This window comes from Mastigoproctus giganteus, chromosome 5, assembly GCF_048544385.1.
Source record: "Mastigoproctus giganteus isolate SK-2022 chromosome 5, ASM4854438v1, whole genome shotgun sequence".
NCBI lineage: Eukaryota > Metazoa > Arthropoda > Arachnida > Uropygi > Thelyphonidae > Mastigoproctus > Mastigoproctus giganteus.
Window position 1 is genome coordinate 166,727,351 of NC_143579.1, and position 20,028 is coordinate 166,747,378.

Sequence of the window (20,028 nt, forward strand, 5' to 3'; positions counted from 1 at the left end):
AGGTGTGGACAAGTGTTCCATGAAAAAATCGTAATTAATAATTAGAAAAATAAAATAAATTTTGCATATTTGTAGCGTACACCAATTTTGTATCATTATAATTTAAAAAATTTTTTTTTCAGTTATTAATATACTGGCATAGACTAATAATTAAATAGACCACGGAACACTATTTTGTGGGCTTCTGCATAGAGAAGTATTCGTTGAGGTAATGACAGCTATGAGAAAGTAGAAATGTAGTGTTCTAATATGACATTCATATGCGATTTAGCCTGGACCACAAGGGTTGAAGGAGAGGAGGAAGCGAACTGATATCATAACTAAACTCACTTCCTTGTATAATTATCAGTATTTCAAAATATTATTAAAATAAATGGCCATGGATTTGTGGTTGAAAAAAGGAACTTTAAAACAAGAAGCAAGTACTTATAGTAGTGCAACTGTGGTTGATGAAAACGAACACAATACTGTCACATTTCAAAGTAAGGATGAACAATCGCAGCCTTTTGTTCCCCAAAAATCCGAAGTGAAAAAATAGGAACTAACTAATAAAAGACCAAAACGAAAATGTGATGACAGTTATTCGAATTTCGGCTTTACATGTGTTGGAAATAAAGATGCTCCTGATGCACAGTGCATTATATGTAATAAAATATTAGCAAACAGTTCTTTGGCTCCCACTAAACTTGTGTTCTGTAAATATGTTGTGAGATGAAAAGTGTTACGGAACTAAAAAAGTTTGGGAAACGCTGGCTTACAGCATAGCCATTTATGAATAGTTCATACATATTTTTTTCATACTAGTCAAAAATATATGAACTTTAGAAGGAAAAATATTTCATTTTCATATTATTAGTAGCTATATTTTAAAAAATGAATTCATAAGCAGAGTGATTTTTTCGGAGATTTCTTAAACTGCAACATTAAAAGCCTCAACCCAAAATTAGATATTTCTTTTTGGATTATTATTTTTATTGGCCCATAATATGATGAGCACTACATAAACAAAATATCATGTTCATTTTTTTTTTTTTTTAATTAAAACTAAAGCTGCAATAAAATTTATAATGTGGTTAAATTAAAATATTTTAGTAAATTTTTTTCTTCACTGCATAACAGTACCATATCATAAAAAGTCTGAGACAACCAAAAAAGGTATTGGGCAAATAAAACTTTGATATACAAATGCTACTCTGCATTATTTTCTAAAACTTTGACTGATATGCCTGTAGACACTATTGTGCTCCAGTAATAGAGCTTACCACTCACTTTAGAAACGATTACATTTAAACATCAGCTGACCTAAAGTTACTAATATCATTTTTAATCCAATAACATTACTAAGAAGATGAATCCATTATTCATTAAAAACTCCAAGGCACTGTTTTGACTGGTTTTGGAGCTATTTGGCTCCATCATCAGAACTAATTAGCTTAAATTAGTAACTTTGTGTTGTGTAGCGAATAAGTGTATTGCATCTAAATGAATAGCCAAGTGATGTGCAGAAGAAAAACTTCTGATTGAAAACATAACTACTGTCACATGTATAATATATCTATTACTAGGCTGTGTTGGCCCAATGCAGCAATTTAATAAAGAAGAGAAGTATTTTCACACAGGTATTGCAAAAATGATGATTACTTTCATTGTTTTTGCTGTTAAGCAGTGTACCTATATCAAATTAAAACTTGGTGTACTGCTAGAATTTGAGTCAGTGAATAAATGGGTGCTTACCCTAAAGAATAATAAAACTGAGTACTTGTCAGGGTCTCAAGTATCTAGTACACCTGTTATTTGAACATTAGAACAAAACAGTCAAGCACAAACTGTTCTGGGTCAAGAGAATTTAATTTTATTAGGAGCCTCCATTGTAAAGGAAACAGGCAACGGTTTTTGTAATAAAGACAGATGGATCAGAACCAGGGTTTGTCTGCCGAGAGCTACAATTAATGATGTCACCAACAGAATGTCAGATTTTACAGGGATGATAAAGAGAACATAATTGTTCCTGTGGGGATTAATTTCTAGTTCAGTTTCTGCAATGTTTGTTTTAAATAAGTTTCTAATTAATACTGAAATCTCAGAAATACCTACATTGTTGAACAGATTTAGAACATATTTCACAACTGGTTCAATTTTCTTGAAATCCTGGAAACACCATCTGAATTCTTGCTTTAGCTCTTCCAGATTTTCCCCAAAAGGCTGAATGTTAAAACTCTTTTCAGTGGCAGTTTCGATATTAAACTTTTTCAAATAAGGGAAGTGGACAATAAATTTCAAAAACTGTGTATAGCTGAGTTAAAGAACAGCATATACAGTGGCAGCTACTATGCTTTTTTAACACTGTTTTTAATGGTAAATCGGCCATAAAAATAAAAGTTTGTATTTCAACAACTGCTCAACTTTTAAAACTGCAAAAAAGGTGTCTGCAGACTCACCTACTTGGTCTTGACACACAAATAATCACTTTGGGGATGGCCTGGAAACACAAAATTACAATGATTAACCAGGAGCTAACTTAGCATAAACTAACAGAAGCACTTCCGGTAGTATAGTATAGGATCATTTAGATTTCTATCTAAATGGAATTCTAAATGAAACACAGCACAGTTTTGTAGAGGGAAAATCATGTTTAACCAGTTAGCCATTTGACAGTCACTCATGAGCCAGTGAAGGTAATAATTTCAACATTTTTAACTTAGATTTTAGCAAAACATTTCCTGAGTCCTAGATAAGAGGTTACCGTATAAATCAGAACACGTTTAATCACAGAGAAAATATTTAGATGGATCGCAGGGTGACTGCAGTGCAGAAGGCAGAGGGTTACGATTAATAGTTACTCTTTAGATTGGACTAATGTAAGAAGTGCCCCCTGAAGGATCAGTACTGGGACCACTGTTGTTTTTATTTCCTTAAATTTCATCAACGAAGGGATACAGGGTGTTGTCAAAATTTGCAGTTAATGTCAAGATAGTCAGAAAAGTGGCAGCTATTTTAGTGCAAACAGAATGCAAGTTCTTCTGGGCAATAACCATCCCAAAATAACTTGCACAGTTAGTGGGAGTTGAACTAAGAACAGGAGAAGGAGAAAGAGATTTGCGGGTTATGATACAGTCGGATATTAAGTTTTCTGAGCAGTACAAGCAGCAAGGAGGGCCCATGGTTTTCTATTGGTGATTTATTGAACATTTGCTTGTAGATTATAGGAAGGTCATTATCCCACTATGTAAAGAAATTTGAAGATCACACTTGGAAAACTGTGTTTAGTACAGAGACCAAACCTCAAATAAGACACTGAGCTTCTTGAAAGGATCCAGAGATTGGCAATGCATCTAATGAGATTAACAAAATAGCAAAAAATCAGCAAAAAGGAAGATTGAATATATGGGCTACAGGCCTTGGTAACTAAGCACCTTAGAGGAGGCCTAATTGAGGTGCACAAGGCTCTGTGGGGAGAAAGTAAAATGAATGAGGTGAAATTTTTACTGTTATAAATGATTCCAGGACTAGGGATCATAAATTCAAATTACTGGAATAAATTACATCTGTGTTACATACCCTCACTTCACATACCTGTGTCTTTTGAGTATTTGTTCAATCTTCTTTTAAATGTATAAAAATTTCCAATCTCCATAAGGGTATGTAGGTGGGCATTATTCCAAAACTCAACTGCTTTTTTTGACTAAAGGAAAGTTTTTGGCATCCCTTCTAGACTTATCAAGCTCTCAATTTAATTTTATGCGTTTTTTTTTTTTTTTTGACTGTAAAATCACATGGTATATTTGTGTCAGGTGATCTGCAGAATAATGAAGTAATGTTTATGTGACATTAAAATAATGAAGTAATGTTATGTGACTTTATACGACTATAAAGATTCCTTATGTTTAACTTATTCAACCCTATTAAAGCCATACACAATTTCTTTGTTATTTAATAAGCATTGTGTGGGCCCTGAACAGCAAGTTTTTTTTTTACATGAAATTTTGAAAATTCATTAAAATGAAAACCTTACACATAAATGCTTTTAAACAGTAATTTGTTTTTATTTTGGCTTCGTTATCCAATATTAAAATTATTTCAAAAATAAAATCAGAATTTCAAAAAAAAAAATTGTAAAAAGCTTGTTATTACAATACTGTCTTTTATATTTATTTATGCATCACACTTTTATTCATCTTCAACTTCTGGAGCTTAATTTACAGAGCATACTGGCTTTTATAAGACAAAAGGGAACAACAATGGCTCACATAAGCAATTTCATTTTTTAATTTTAAAATTATTTTCATACCGAAATCTTTTACAAACTACATCTACAATTACTCAGGAACACAGATAAGATGTGGTGCTCTTGCTAAAAGATTTGTAATGAATTTTGAAATTTTATATTAAATAACCCTGAAAAAAATGTATATATGGGTAAAGGGAAAGGTTTTTGCTTTCATAAATGGTGACTACAGTGGCCTCAGAGAGTTTCTAAATTCTATACAGTAAAGTGTTAGTTGTCTGACGGCACCAGGGGTTTTCCCCCCATCTCCGCATTGCGTACTCTGTTTGTATGACACAGAACTCTGTGGAGGCCAGAGATTTAAAAAGTGTGTGGGGAGTGGTTTCTTGTGTAGTGTTGTTTCTCTGACCATTTAGGCATTGGGCTCCTATTGGGACCTACCAATGCCCACACTTTGCCCAGAGGAGGCAGGTCAGGCACACAATAAATTATTTAAGTCCTCTGGCAGGCCCCGCTACCTATTTGCCGAGGATTTCAGTGGCAAGACCTATTAAAAAAAGAGGGGAGGGTGAACACTAGAATTTGGAAAGGCTGAAAGGTTTTTGAGAAAGCATTTAAATTTTTAGCCATTGATTAGAATTTGATGGCATTGTTAGGAGCGCACTCGGTCGGTTTAGTTAGAGTGGGAGGAAACAAATAGAAGGATGGGTACAATAGAGAAGGCTCCCCCAAAGGTCAGTGAGGACTGAGCCCCACCAGGTGAAATATGGGAGAGGCAGGGAGGAGACAGACATCCGTCTCCTCCCTTTACTGCCTGGGGATGGGGATTTAAAGGGAACTGGGTTTGAGTAGCCAGTTCAAATTGCCAAATGGCATGTTGGCAGCAAAGCCACAGCACGTCCTTGCCGAACCCGGCAGGAAGGTCAAACTACCCATCCTGGTCTGGGGGGGATATGTTAGCCAGCAGTAGGGAACCCACCAGGCAAAGGAAGGGGAAGACACATTTACTTCATTCATAAATCCGCCTTCTCACTATACTTGCATTTTATTTTTATACTTTTTTTCTTATAGTTTATAATAATTATTTTTTTTTTCTCCTGTTAGGTTATATATATGTGCTTACTATAATTATTAATTGCATTTTATTTTTATTTCAGATAAATTGATTTTTTACTTACAGGTTCTCTCGGTTATTACACCTGATAGCTCAAATCCCCTACCATATACATAAATATACTGATATTTACCTTTTTATCTATATATATTGGAATTATGTCTAATGACATTTAGATTTAAATAATAAATAGCGTGAATGAGGGTATTGGCTCCTACGTTAATGCTATTGCCCTGTGACAATTAGACATTATACGTGCATGGGTTATATATGTACTTAACTTATTTATACATTATTACTTATTAAATTATGGTGCTACTTGGGAGCATTAGGTTTGTAGTGACCCCAACCAACCCACTAGTTATATATAAATCTAGCCCTGGTATGGATAGCCTTATATATAAATATATAACATAGAATATATATAAAAACAACAAATTAATGTAAATTTAAAGAAGATTAGAGAAAGCTGGAGAAATTGGAGAAAATAAGCAAAAGTTAGTGAAAATTAACATTCTCCCTCATGGCCATACCTCTGCTACTTCCTCAGGATCTTTGAGCAGACATATAGCCATACTAGAGGAATGTATTATACATACCCGTTTCTGTAATCTCTATACCAGTTTTGCTAGGTTAACTTTAGGTAATTACTTGGTGGATAATTTGGAATAATGAAAGTAATCTTTTTGAATGTATGTATATACTTAATTTTAAATAAACAGGATGGTTTACGTATATGACAGCAAACTGTGATAGGAGAATTCAAAGCCTTGTGGCGCCTCCCTAGCCAGGTGGGAAGGAGCAGCAGTGTGTAGCACACGCTTCTTGATTAGACCGGGGTTCGAGCCCATCACCACTAAATACGGAGAATGTGGAAAGGTCAGGGAATGACCACCGCATATCCCAGAGCAATATGGCCTTAGTTGCTAATGCTCCTAAAAACCAAACAAACAAACAAACAAACAAAGCCCTGTGAATCTCTTATCACAGTTTGTCTTGTTACCTTTACTTTCCCCCTCCCTGTTGATTTAATTTTTATGTTAAATTTTCGCTCTACAGTTTTGCCATACGTTTTAATTTAATTTTAATTTTATATTTATTATCATTTATTATAAAATGCTTATGCATGAAATCGTGAAATTTATAATTAAAAGAGAAGATAATCTTGGAAACAAATGCCTCTGAAACATTTCTGAATAAGACGACTCCTTGTGCAACAAACCAACGAGTGCAGAGTCAATGAGTGATCAACGAGTGTGCATTAGCATTAGTAGAGGCATTTGATGCAAGAAAGCAAGCTTAATGCTGCATCAGCCAAAAAAAAAAAAAAAAATAATAAATAAATAAAAAAAAAAAATAACCACTTCCACTTCACCCTTCTGTTTGTTCGAAATACCTGTCCAACTGAGCCTTAAACTTATTCAGGCTATCAACCTCCACGACAAGGGATGGAAGTCTGTTCCACCAACCAACCACTCGCTGGCTAAAGGAAAATTTCCTCACCTCTATCCTACATCTGTCTTTCCTCAATTTGAATTTATGCCCTCTCAGGTGATTATTCTGAGCAAGAGGAAGAATCCCATCAGCATTGAGCTTGCTCAAACCATTCAAGGCTTTATACACCTCTATCAGATCACCTCGCTGGTGCCTAGTCTCCAGACACTGTAATTTGCAAAACTTAAGCCTTTCTTTGTAAGAGCACCCCTTTGTTCCATTCACCAATCTTGTTGCCCTTCTCTGTACTCGTTCCAGCATCTCTACATGCTTCTTGAAATGAGGCCTCCAGACCTGTATACAGTACTCTAGGTGTGGCCTGACCATTGCCTTATACAAGGGAATAATCACCTCCTTATCCCTGCTAGAAAAATTCCTATATATTATCGACAATACACCATGAGCTACTCTTGCAGCCTGTCTGCACTGCTCAGAAAACTTCATATCTGCCTGCACAACCATTCCCAGGTCCCTTTCATTCTCTACCACTGTCAGTGTAATACCACAGAGTTGATACGTTGCTCTGGAGTTACTGTTTCCCATATGTAGTACTTTACATTTGTCAATGTTAAACTTCATTTGCCACCTCTCAGCCCATCTGCTCAACCTTTCCAGATCCTGTTGCAGTAGCATAGTGTCAGTAGTATCCTTGACAACCCTGCCAACCTTCATACCGTCTGCAAACTTGGACATTAAGCTTGATATACCATCATCAATATCATTTATAAATACAGAAAACAATAATGGATCCAATAATGGACAACATTAGTCCACGATGAGCAGTGTCCACTGATTACCCCTCTCTGTCTTCTCTCCCTCAACCACCCCTTTATCCATAGCAGCAATTTGCCTCCAATGCCACACTGCTCCAATTTGTGCAGCAGTCTTCCATATGCAACAGTATCAAAAGCCTTTCTAAGATCCAAGTATATAATATCAAACTTATTCCCTGCATCCAGTTCTTTTGTGACTGCATCATAGTATCCAATCAAACTGACAGGCAAGACTTCCCCTTAACAAAACCATGCTGTGTCTGAGCCATAACTGATGTCTTGTCTAGATGATCCTGCAGTGCTTCTTTAACCAGTGCCTCCATTAATTTTCCGGGAACAGAAGTTAAACTAACATTTAGTTGATGAAGAAGAATAAACATTCTTTAACATTTGTAAATCGTAAATAATTTCTCTATTATAATTTGCTGGATTTACAGGCTAATTTTCATTTCTTTTGCTAAATCAATCATTCTTTAAACAAAATAATTAGCTAACTAATTTCATTGTTGAAAACATAAACCCCTATTTTTAACCTTATGTCTATGGGAAATAAATTCTTGCTTTATGAGCGTGCGCTAGGAACGAATTAACTCGTAAAGTCGAGAACTACCTGTGTATATATATATATATATATATATATATTTTTTTTTTTTTTTTCGCTCACTCATTTCATCTTTTTTCTCACACATCGGGGGGGGGGGGGAGATACAATGGTGTGTAATGTAAATTTAAATACTAATGCTGGATAATTAAGCTAAATAAGAAAGAATATAAAAGATTAAAACTAGGGTTATAGGGTTAGTGTGTACTTAACTGTAACATTTATGGTTTGTGTTCTTTTTCTCACACACTTACACTCTCATTCATTCTTCTGACTTTCATTTGTTGGACTCTTGCTTTCTGCACTGCACTCTCTGGGCACCTAAACTTACTGTAGTAGTAGTAGTGGCATGTGATGCAAGAAAGCAAGTGTATGAGCTTATGCAGCATCAGCCAAAAAAAAAAAAAAAAAAACACACCATTCCCTCCAAATGCCTGTCCAGTTCCTCCTTAAATTTATTCAACCTATTAACTTCCACAACGGCAGATGGAAGTTTGTTCCAGCAATCAACCACCCGCTGGCTAAAGGCAAATTTCCGCACACCTATTCTACATCTGTCTTTTCTTAATTTGAATTTATGCCCCCTTAGGTTCGTAATTTGAACAAGTGGAAGAATCCCATCAGAATTCAGTGTGCTCAACCCATTCAAGGTCTTATACACCTCAATCAGATCACTGCGCAGGTGCCTAGTCTCCAGCCACTGCAATTTGCAGAAATTAAGCCTCTTTTGGTAAGAGGATCCCTTCATTCCCCTCACCAATCTTGTTGCCCTTCTCTGTACATGCTCAAGTAAATCTACATCCTTCCTAAAATGAGGCCTCCAGACCTGTAAGCAGTACTCAAGGCGTGGCATGACCATTGCCTTATACAGAGGGACAATCACCTCCTTCTCCCTGCTAGCAAAATTCCTATATATCATTGACAAAACCCCATGACCTGCCCTGGCAGCCTGTCTGCATTGCTCAGAAAACTTCATATGTCACGTGAACTGATGAAATTTGTGGCAGAGAAGAAAAATGCGCAGGATGCATATAAATTATTGGGTGACACAGAAGCCTACGGTAAATAAAAACTAGTCTGTAATCAAGCCACAAAGGAGGTCAGGCAAGCGAAGGCAGATTAAGAGAAATTTTTGGTGAAGGATGCAAAGAAAAACAGAAAATATTTCTTTAATTACATAAACACTAGAAGGAAGGGGAAGAATTATATTCGTCCACTAGATATTGACATTTGACTGTTGATGATTCCACCCAGGTTGCTGACAAATTGATCGAGTATTTTCCATCTACAATCATACACAAGGAATTCTTTAGAGAAGGGGATGCCGGAAGTTTATCAAACTCTAACAGGAAGCTAAATCATTTTGTAATAACTGTAAAAAAATGGAAGAGAAATTGTTGAAGTTAAACAAAAGAAAGGCACCTGGGATGGATGGGATCTATCTGATTATATTAAGGGAGACAGCAAAGAAAATAAGCAAACCTTAGCCATAATTATGAGAGCATCCTTGGATTCAGGGGAGGTTCTCACAGACTGAAGAGGTACAAATGTATCCCCAATTCACAAGGGGGAGATCAAAGGGGGACACAAGTAATTGCAGACCTGTTAGTTTAACTTCTGTTCCAGGGAAAATAATAAAATCACTGGTAAAAGAAGTTGTTGTTGTTGTTATTTGGTTTATAGGAGCATTAGCAACTAAGGCCATATTGCTCCGGGAATATGCGGTGGTCATTTCCTGACCTTTCCACATCCTCCGTATTTGGTGGTGACGGGCTTGAACCCCGGTCTAATCAAGAAGCGTGTGCTACGCACTTCTGCTCCTTCCCACCTGGCTACGGAGGCGCCCGGTAAAAGAAGTAATGCAGGGTCATCTATACAAGGCCACAATTATACTTCAGACACAGCATGAGTTTGTTAACGGTAAATCTTATTCGACTGAATAGTATGATGTAGTCACGATGGAACTGGATGCAAAAAATAATTTTGATATCATAAAATTGGATTTCAGAAAAGTTTTTGATACTGTTGCACACAAAAGAATGCTGTAGAAATTGGACCAGTGTGGCATTAAGGACAAGTTGCTGCTATGAATAAAGGAATGGTTTAGTGGGGGAAACACAGAGAGTGGTAATCAATGGACACTGCTCTTCGAGGACTAATGTTATCAGTGGAGTCACCAGGGTTCAGTGTTGGTCCCATTGTTGTTTTCTGTATTTATCAATGATACTGATGAAAGCATATCAGGCTTAATGCCTTAGTTTGAAGATGATACAAAGGTTGGCAGGGTGGTTATTGATGGTAATGACAGTATACTACTACAACAGCATCTAGAAAAGTTAGGCAGATGGACTGAGAATGGCAAATGAAGTTTAACATTGATAAATGCAAAGTACTGCATATATGGGTTGCAATATACCCAGAGTAATGAACCAACTATATGTATATGGTACTAAATTCAGGGTACTGGAAAATGAAAATGACATGGTGGTAATTTGCAGGCAGATATGAAGTTATCTGAGAAATGCAGACAGGCTGTCAGGACAGCTCATGGGGCTTTGTCAATAATATACAGAAGGGGTGGCCAACAATTCGATCGCAGCTTTAATTTCGGTTGATCATGATGAATTTTAAATACATTAGTCAAAGTCTAAATGATATTATTATTATGAGCCCAACTGCATACACTTATTACAAATCTATTGAACTATGTAACTACTCGTCACCGTGCAGCCGCTAGCTAGGCTTGTCTAGTGAAAATTCATGCAGTTACATTGTGGAGAGCATAGTGTATGTGTCAAATTCTTATTTAGCTTACTTAATATTAATAACTGGACAGTCCTTATACTGTTAATTTAATACCCTTTAATTTAAAATGAATACTAAGAAAAAAGCAAAACATATCATTTTGATCAAGAGTGGGAACTAGAATACTTTTTTTGTAATGATAAAAGAAAAATGTTGTTGTTTAATTCGCAATGCTTCAGTAGCTATATCCAAAGAAGGAACTTTAGAAAGGCACTTCAACGCACTCCATGGTAAATAATTGGATTTTTTGCCTAATAATGATATTAGAAAAAATAAATTAAAAGAACTTAAATCCAGATTATTTTCACAACAAAATTTCTTCAGGACATCTAATTTACAATCTAAAGCAGTAATTGTAGCATCATTTAAAGTGAGTAATCTTCTTGCAAAAAAATGCAAACAATTTTCTGATGGTCAATTCATCAGTAATTGTAGCATCATTTAAAGTGAGTAATCTTCTTGCAAAAAATGCAAACAATTTTCTGATGGTCAATTCATCAAAGACATATTTTTAGAAATAGATTCTTTTTTGAAAATTTTAAGAACAAAAATGAAAATAAGTGCTCTTCAAGATCTGCAATTATCTTGAAATACTGTGATGCGACGCATCGAAAAAATGAGTAAAAATGTGAGCGAACAATTGCATGCTCATATTGCTAATTGTGTGTCCTTTTCTTTACAACTGGATGAATCTACAGATGTCACTGATACAGCTCAAGTGCTCGTTTTTATTCGTATGGTTTTCGTTAAAAGAAAGAACTAAAGGTCTTGATACACTTAATGCATTCAAAAATTTTATTGAAAAAATTAAATTACCACTATTTAAGCCTGTATCAATAACAACAGATGGAGCTAAAGCAATGACAGGGCATCTTAATGGATTCATCGCATTGTGCCAAAAGGATGATGAATTCCTGGATTTTTTGAGTTACCATTGTATCATCCACCAACAAGTGTTAGAAAGCAAAAGATTAAATACTAAAAGTGTTATGGATGTAGCTTTCAAAATTGTGAATTCCATCAGAGGACAATCTCTTTAAAAGGCTTTTCAAAATGCAACTCTATGAAAATGAATCAGATCTGATATTACACACAGATGTGAGGTGGCTGAGTCGGAGTAAGTTTCTACAGAGATTTCAAAATTTGCTGAATGAAATTAAAAAATTTGTTGATCAAAGGGGAGATGATTATAAGCAGCTACAAGATACAGAGAGTAGTTGTGTGATAAATTCGATCATTTTGCAAATATGTAAAATCATTTGCAAAAATTTCTTGTTTTTGAATTCAATAGTGAGAAATATGGTTCTGAAATTTAGAAAGCTGTGGATGATTTTAAAACCGGATTTAGTTATTTAAAACAATTGAAGACATTGTTCAATATATTTCTTATCCATTTAATGTTGACTTACATATGAAAAAATTGCAGGAAAAAAAAAAAAAAAACACGCTGAGATTTTTCACATGGAGGAAATATTCTTTGAAAATGAAATTATTACATTGCGAAACGATATCTTCCTAAAAGCCAGATCATCAGAAAAAGACTTTTGGAAATATGTTTGCCGAGAAAAGTACCCAAATGTAAAAATGCAGTGAACTTTTAAATTCCTGTTTTGGTTCCACACATCTATGTGAATCAGCCTTTTAGTATTTGAAACAAAGACGAAGGATCGCTCTACTCTTACTGACTTGCATACAGAAGATTCTTTACAATATATCACAATATATCCTTGATTTTGAAAGCTTGGCAGGTGACATGAAGACACAAACTTCACATAAATTAAAAATTTAAATATGTATGAATTTAAAATAAGAATTCTGAATTGTATTTAATTTTAAAATTTATAAACAACATTTTTCAATATGTGTTGATTAACTTTTTTTAACCATGTGCAATGAAATCCTTGTGATGGTAGATCGCAGCACATTTTGAGGAAAAAAGTAGATTGCATCACAAATTAAGTTGGCCACCCCTGATATACAGGAATTTTGCTAGCAAGGATATGGAGATGATTATCCCATTGTATAAGGCAATGGTCAAGCCACATCTTGAGTACTGCATATATTTCTTTGTCTAGAAGTCTCATTTTAGGAAGGATGTGAAGCTGCTAGAATGAGTACAGAAGGCCAACGAGATTAGTGAGCAGACAAAGGGGTGCTTTTACCAAGAAAAACTTCAGTTCTGCAAATTTCAGCATCTGGAGACTAGGCACCTGTGAGGTGATCTAATTGAGGTGTATAAGGCCTTGAATGGTTTGAGAAAGCTCAATACTGAAGGGATTCTTCCTCTTGCTCAAACCACACAAGAGAGGACACAAATTTAAATTGAGGAAGGATGGTTACAGAATACAGGCACTTCCCAGCTTATGTAATACTCGACTTATGGAAATTCGACTTTACGTAAGTTTATGCCAGCTGGTGAAAACTTAAAAATAATCATGGAAACGTATTTTGCATCCCACAGGAATAAATGGATGTATTGTGAAAATATTGTAATGTGAACCCAATAACACACTTTTTTTTTTTTTGGTAATTCGTTCCAATACCTCAGAAGTTGAAATTTTTGCTATATAACTAAGCTATTTATCTCTCTAAAATGTCATTTTTATAATGGAAATTGCACTACATTTTTATCATTATCATATGGTCCATCATCTATTTCTTTAATCAAATTCAGCATGCATAGTTGTGAGTGCTGCATAAGCATTTAGGGAAATTCTGACATATGTAGAGTTCTGCAGAATGCAACCCTTACGTAAGTCAGGTTGTGGGTCGGGGAGTGGCTGTAGATGTGTGGAGGTTTGCTTTTAGCCAGCAGGTGGTTGATTGCTGGATCAAACTTCCATATGTTATTGTGGAAGTTGATTGCTTAAATAAATTCAAGGAAGAAGTAGAAAAATTTGCATTCAGCACTAGAAACACTGGAAATATTGAAGGGAATGAATAGGTGTAATGGGATATGTCAGGATTTCTTTTTTTTTTTCCCCTGATGCTGTATAAGCTTGCTGTCTGGCATCATTTGCTACTGCTAATGTTAATATATACATACATACTCAAAAAAGGTCCGATACATGGATAAGGTCAACCCCATATTACTGGTTTTCGAAAAGTGTAAGTTCAAGAGAACTCAAAGCTCTCTTGATAAGAATGCCCCTTTCCAGTGCTGAATGCAGATTTTTATTTTTACTGGCACACTACCAATTTTTTTTCAAAACAGACTCAAAACAAAGTCACAATTACAGCAAGATTATTAATTTTTTTATGGCAATATAAATAAAAGAAAACAACCTAAGGTTCCATAATGATGATGATAATAATAATATTAAAATGTGTCAAGCTGAACATTTCACTGGAAGCATAATCTGAAATACTGATTCCAGATCACACCAGCTCACTTTCAGCAATGCCCCTTAACAACAGGTCTGCATATTTCCTAAGGTGCTATTTTGCAGGCTTGTAGGCAATATCTGAGTTGTACCCTAACCATTGCTGTATATAATAAAATAATTACCTCTTGCTATACTGGCAAAGTTCTTGTACATCACTGATAGAGCATCATTGGCAGCCTGTTTAGTTATTCCAAATTCCTTTTCATTATCAATTATCTTGAGTTTGCTAGTGGTATGCTATTCAAAGATTATTGCTATCTACATTCAAGGCCTTGCATTTTACAGTGTTATGCCTTGGTAGTTTTTGATGCATACAAATAATTTTTTTGGGCCTTGTTGACACAGCATACCCTAATTACTATCATTCCCATCCTGTAACTTACGTATCATTAGCAAAATTAGACAAACTTGAAATACCTACATCAATATCATTATAAATATTAGAAACAGTAAGTAACCCAACACTAAACCTCACTGGGCAATACTCAATTCACATCAGACCATGAAGACAGTGGCCATTTATATCTATTCTCTATCTCCTGTCACTTAACCGCCCCTTTATCCTAATGCCACATTGCTCCAATTTCTACAAAAATCATTCATGTGGGACTGTATCAAAAATTATACTGAAATATAAATAAATAATGTCAAAATTAATTTTTGCAACCAATTCCTTTGCAACAGAATAGTTGATCAGTGGTTGAATCATGACCCCACCTTAACAAATACATGCTGTAACTGCCTGGTAACTTCATTCTTATTGACATAATTGTGCATTACTTATTTAACTACTAACTGCAATATTTTCCCTGGCACACAAGTTAAACTTACAGGTCTGTAGCTATTCACTTTGCTCTTTGAACAACCATTGTGAAAAGGAGAGACATTTGCACATCTCCAATCTATAGGAACCTTGACTGAATTCAAGGATGCTCTCATTATAATAGCTAAAGGTTTGATGACCTCTTTTGCTGCTTTCTTCACTTTTAATTATAAAAATTTTGTTTATAGTCTCCTTTCAATTAACATAAAATCATTCAACTGTCAATTAGTATGGCCAAGTCCACTGGTATACTCAAGTGTAAAAACTTCTTCACGTGTAAATAAAGATGCAAAATATTTCTGATACTTCTGCAAAATATCACTGATACTGTTACCAAAAAATCAAATGGATTGATATAGTTGTTTCTTTCCTTTTACTGCTAACATAAGCAAAGAATTCTTCTTTGCACTAACAACTTCTCATAATCCGGCTGCTCCACACCCAAAAAACATTATTACGGACTAATTTTTGCTATTCAGGTAGTATTAGGTGGGTCAGAAAAAACACAAACAGGCACACACTTACTTGCCTAAGAGTATAGTAAAGAAATTTCAATAATTTAAAGTATAGGTTAGGTCATCAAATTCTAACATATAGGTACTCGTATAACTGAAACATAGTATCACTCTGATGTTGGGGATCGAGAATTCGAATGTGGTATTTGTGATCAGATAGTGATGTGTAAAGTAAGGACAGAAGTGGGATAGTGATGACTGTAAAATAGTAGAACCAGTAGACACAAGGTTGCCAGTATAATACTGATTCAGTCTGGTGTAACATAAACATTGGATGAACAGTTATACAGACAAAAAGAATGGGCCAGCAAATTATACTATCTTATCATGAGAGATTAATTCTCGGTATATCAGTTAGAACTAATGAGGGTGGTAGTTCACTAAGTGGCAACAAGTGAATGCAGTATTCTTGATATAGCTATCATGTACTAAGTTATCATAGTTATCATGATAACTTGATATAGTTATCATGTACTTGTATAGTTATCATATGATAAAGCATCATGTACTTGTATAGTTATCATATGATAAAGCATCATGTACTAAGAATCCCTCAAGTAAAGGAAATTTTATGTGGCACCAATCACAGTGTATTGATGTGGGATTCAGTTAAAGATATAACTGTTGTCAAGAGTAAAAGAAAGTGACTTTGTTTTTGCAAAGGTATAATGGGTCAGACATTTAAAATCTTTTTTATTGGGAACCAACTGATGTTAAAAGATGTAAACGCCAAATGAGAAATGGTTGGAAAGGTAATCGTAAAGGCAATTAAGAGTTTTATATCAACTAAGAGGTAAAGACCAAATGGATATGATGAGCTTAGTGGCAGTGAGAGAAGAAAATTGCATATGATGAATATAAATTGTCAGAAGATAGTCATATAAGTAAAAAATTACTTACTTACTTAATCAAGTTACTCAAGGAGTTAGGCAGGTTAATGCACATTATGAGAAGTTTTTGGGTAAGAGTACGAAAGGCGCCTCCGTAGCCAGGTGGGAAGGAGCAGCAGTGCGTAGCACACGCTTTTTGATTAGACCGGGGTTCGAGCCCGTCACCACCAAATACGGAGGATGCGGAAAGGTCAAGGAATGACTACCGCATATTCCCGGAGCAATATGGCCTTAGTTGCTAATGCTCCTAAAAACCAAATAACAAACAAACAAGGGTACGAAAAAAAAACAGCAGAGAATTCTTTGCATATTTTAACAACAGAAGGAAAGGAATGATCCACATTGGTCTACTGGATATGAATGGCATAACTGTTGATGATCCTGTACAGATAATAATCTGTAAATATTTTGCATCTACATTCACAGAAGAATGTTTTAGGGATGGGGTTAGCAGAAGTTTATCTAATAAGGCTAAAGTAAGGAAGAGAAATTGCTACAGTTAAAAGTAAACAATAGTGCTTGGGCTGATGGAATCCATCCAATTTTAATAAAATTGGATGGATTCCAATTATATTAAAAGGTGTTATAACCTTCTGTTAATATAATGGGATAGATCCCACTGTAAAAGAGGTGGTTAAACCTTTAAGCCTTCATATTGGAGCATCCTTAGATTCAGGAGAAGGACCTGCATACCGGAAATGTACAAATGTATCTCCTCTCCACAAGGGTAGCTCAAAAGGGTGAAATGGGTAACTAAAGACCTGTGAGCTTAACTTCCTCTGTGCTAGGAAAAATGGTGAAATGAATAATTGAAGAAGTAATGCAAGATCATCTTGATAGGAGTGAGGCAACAAGGCAACCATATTGAGTTTGTTTGAAGAAGATCATGCCTTATTAATCAGCTACTATGATGTTACAAAGGAAATGGATGCAAAGAATCATTTTGACATCATATACTAATACTTCAGTAGTCTTTGATACTATGCTACACATTTGACTGTTGTATAAATTGGAGCAGTGTGGCATTAGGGGCAAGTTACTATTATGGATAAAGGAATAGTTAAGCAGTAAGAGACAAAGACTGCTTCTAAATGGCACTGCTCTTCATGAGCTAATGTGATGGGTGGAGTTCCAGAGGGGCACAGTGTTAGGTTTCATTGTTATTTATATTTATTAATGATATTGATGTAGGTATTTCAAGTCTGATGACAAAGGTGGTTTATGACAGTAATCAGGGTATGCTATTTTAAAATGATCTATATAAATTAAGCAAATGGGCTGCTTAGTAAATGTAAGGCTTTGGTATTGCAATTTGGGTGCAATCTGAATAACATACCATTTGGATGGTACGTTATTCAGATTTACACAACTTTAAACTCAAGGTATATGGAATATGAAAAAGATCTAGAGGTAACTGAACAGTCCAACATGAAATAATTTTCTGACAGTACAAATAAGCTGCTAGAATAGTTCATGTATGTTGTTTTTTGACAACAAATCTAACCACACACACACACAAAAGCAGCAGCACACACCCACAGAAGGAAATTGTTCTGTCAAATTATTATTTCTGGGCCAAAATAAAATGATACAGCCCTGAGATGATGTGTTTCCTCACTTTAGAAAGAATTAAAGATTTAATAAAAAGATAGATAAAGATTAATTTTCAAATAAAATGTACAATGTCAACTTCCACTGCCGACAGAGTTGAAGTTCAAAAATATGAATCAAAATTCTGCCCTCTCTTGTTGACAATTTTGCAAACGTCGCCTTCACTGTCTACAAGTATTAAAGACCACTGGGAGACGAGTATAGAAACTTGGGTATATCATGAAGATCATATAGGCTGATATATAACAAAGTCCTAAGTGTTTTTATGTACAGTGAAAGTATGGTTAATGGCCGTATTCACATGCAATTTTTTCTAAAAAAAATAATAAGTATAATAAATAAATAAATTTGGTAACTTAAACAATACGGAACTTAACACTTTCAGAAACTCATTGGTAGCCAGTAGAATTTCTATTGTGAGGATCACAGTGCCCTTACTTATTGCCATTCCTATATAGGAAAGTGCTGGTTCCTATAAATAAAGATATAGATATGAAGCTACCAATGAGTTTTTGAAAGTGTTATGTATTGTCTAAGTTTATTTTAATATATTAAAATTTGGAGAATCAGTTTATCAGTGCTATTCGGTATGAATTTTGAGTTTTGCACCAAATTCAAATGGCAAAGTTTTGCAAAAAAAAAAAAAAAAACATGCACCTTAAATGCCCAGGTTTTGGACAGCCAGATTTCAGATGTTCTCTCTATATAAGGCCACATCTGGAATACTGAATACAGGTTTAAAAACCTCATTTAAGTAACATCTGTGGGGGACAAAAGAATATTACCAAGAAAGACTGAGGTTCTGTAAATTGCAGTCTCTGGAAACCAGGCATCTGATCTAGATGGTAAATAAATGTTCTTGTTTATACTCCAGCACAACCACCAGTCAGTAGAGTTTACAATAAATTGTCAATACGAATGTTAATCATATTTAGCAGTCACACTGCACTCTCGCTCCTTACCACTTGGCTACATCAGGCCTGTTATCTCAGTTAAAGCAAACAATGGGCAAAATTTATATAGGTTACCGAATAGATATATGAAAATTTGCATTCAAAGGGTAATCAATTGTTGGAATAAACTTCCATCTATGTTTAGACAAAACTGATGGAGGTTTTTGTGTGTGTGTGTGTGTGTGTGTGTGTGTGTGTGTGTGTGTGTGTGTGTGTGTGTGTGTGTGTGTGTGTGTGTGTGTGTGTGTGTGTCCCTTTGTATAAGCATTGCTTGCTTCCATGGGATACAAAATACTAATACTCTTTCATTGATATACAAAAGCTTAGACCAAATTAACCATTAAGTGAAGGACAGGATATTAAATAGTCAATGTGCTGCCAAAGTGATTTATATTTATGGTATACAGCTGACATACATTTTTAGATAAAGATTTAAATTCTCATATTTCCAAACAGCCATACCATACCGTACCTGTTTCTTCTTATAATTTCAGAACATGGAACTTCTAATCAGACAATAATAAAACTGAACTGACAATTACATACCCCAAATATGATGGACCATATAAAGCTGACCAATCTGAGAAAAGAATCCAGCAATAGCATGAGTCTTTCTATATGTGATTCCACGTGCCCTATATGAAGTCCAAATTAAAAAAAAAAAAAAAAAAATTATGTATTTTCAGCTACTAGAAGCAACTGTAACAAAAATGTACAAAATGCAAAAGATAAAATAAAAATGTTCTCCTTATTGTAATAATAATAAAACATTAGTACATCCACAAGTGCATTTATTCTGTTGGAACAGAATAAATGCACTGATTAAAAGAATGAACCT

General features: G+C 34.9%; 1 protein-coding gene and 1 long non-coding RNA gene across 3 annotated transcripts in view; one reads left to right on the forward strand and one right to left on the reverse strand.

Annotated features, from left to right (window-relative positions):
* The window catches only part of LOC150085817 (uncharacterized), a 46,813-nt gene extending 26,994 nt beyond the window's left edge, over positions 1-19,819 (forward strand). Inside the window, exon 3 of the long non-coding RNA XR_016546941.1 lies at positions 19,685-19,819. This is a non-coding gene — a long non-coding RNA (uncharacterized LOC150085817). The remainder of the gene's footprint in view (positions 1-19,684) is intronic.
* Positions 1-20,028, reverse strand: part of LOC150085818 (protein NipSnap-like) — a 140,497-nt gene that overhangs the window by 24,484 nt on the left and 95,985 nt on the right. The window contains exon 7 of one of the 2 annotated variants that reach the window (XM_090373504.1): positions 19,737-19,825. In XM_090373504.1, the coding sequence (XP_090229630.1) occupies positions 19,737-19,825 (89 nt within the window). Of the gene's footprint in view, positions 1-19,736; positions 19,837-20,028 lie in introns of both variants that reach the window. The other variant, XM_090373503.1, reaches the window with a different exon arrangement.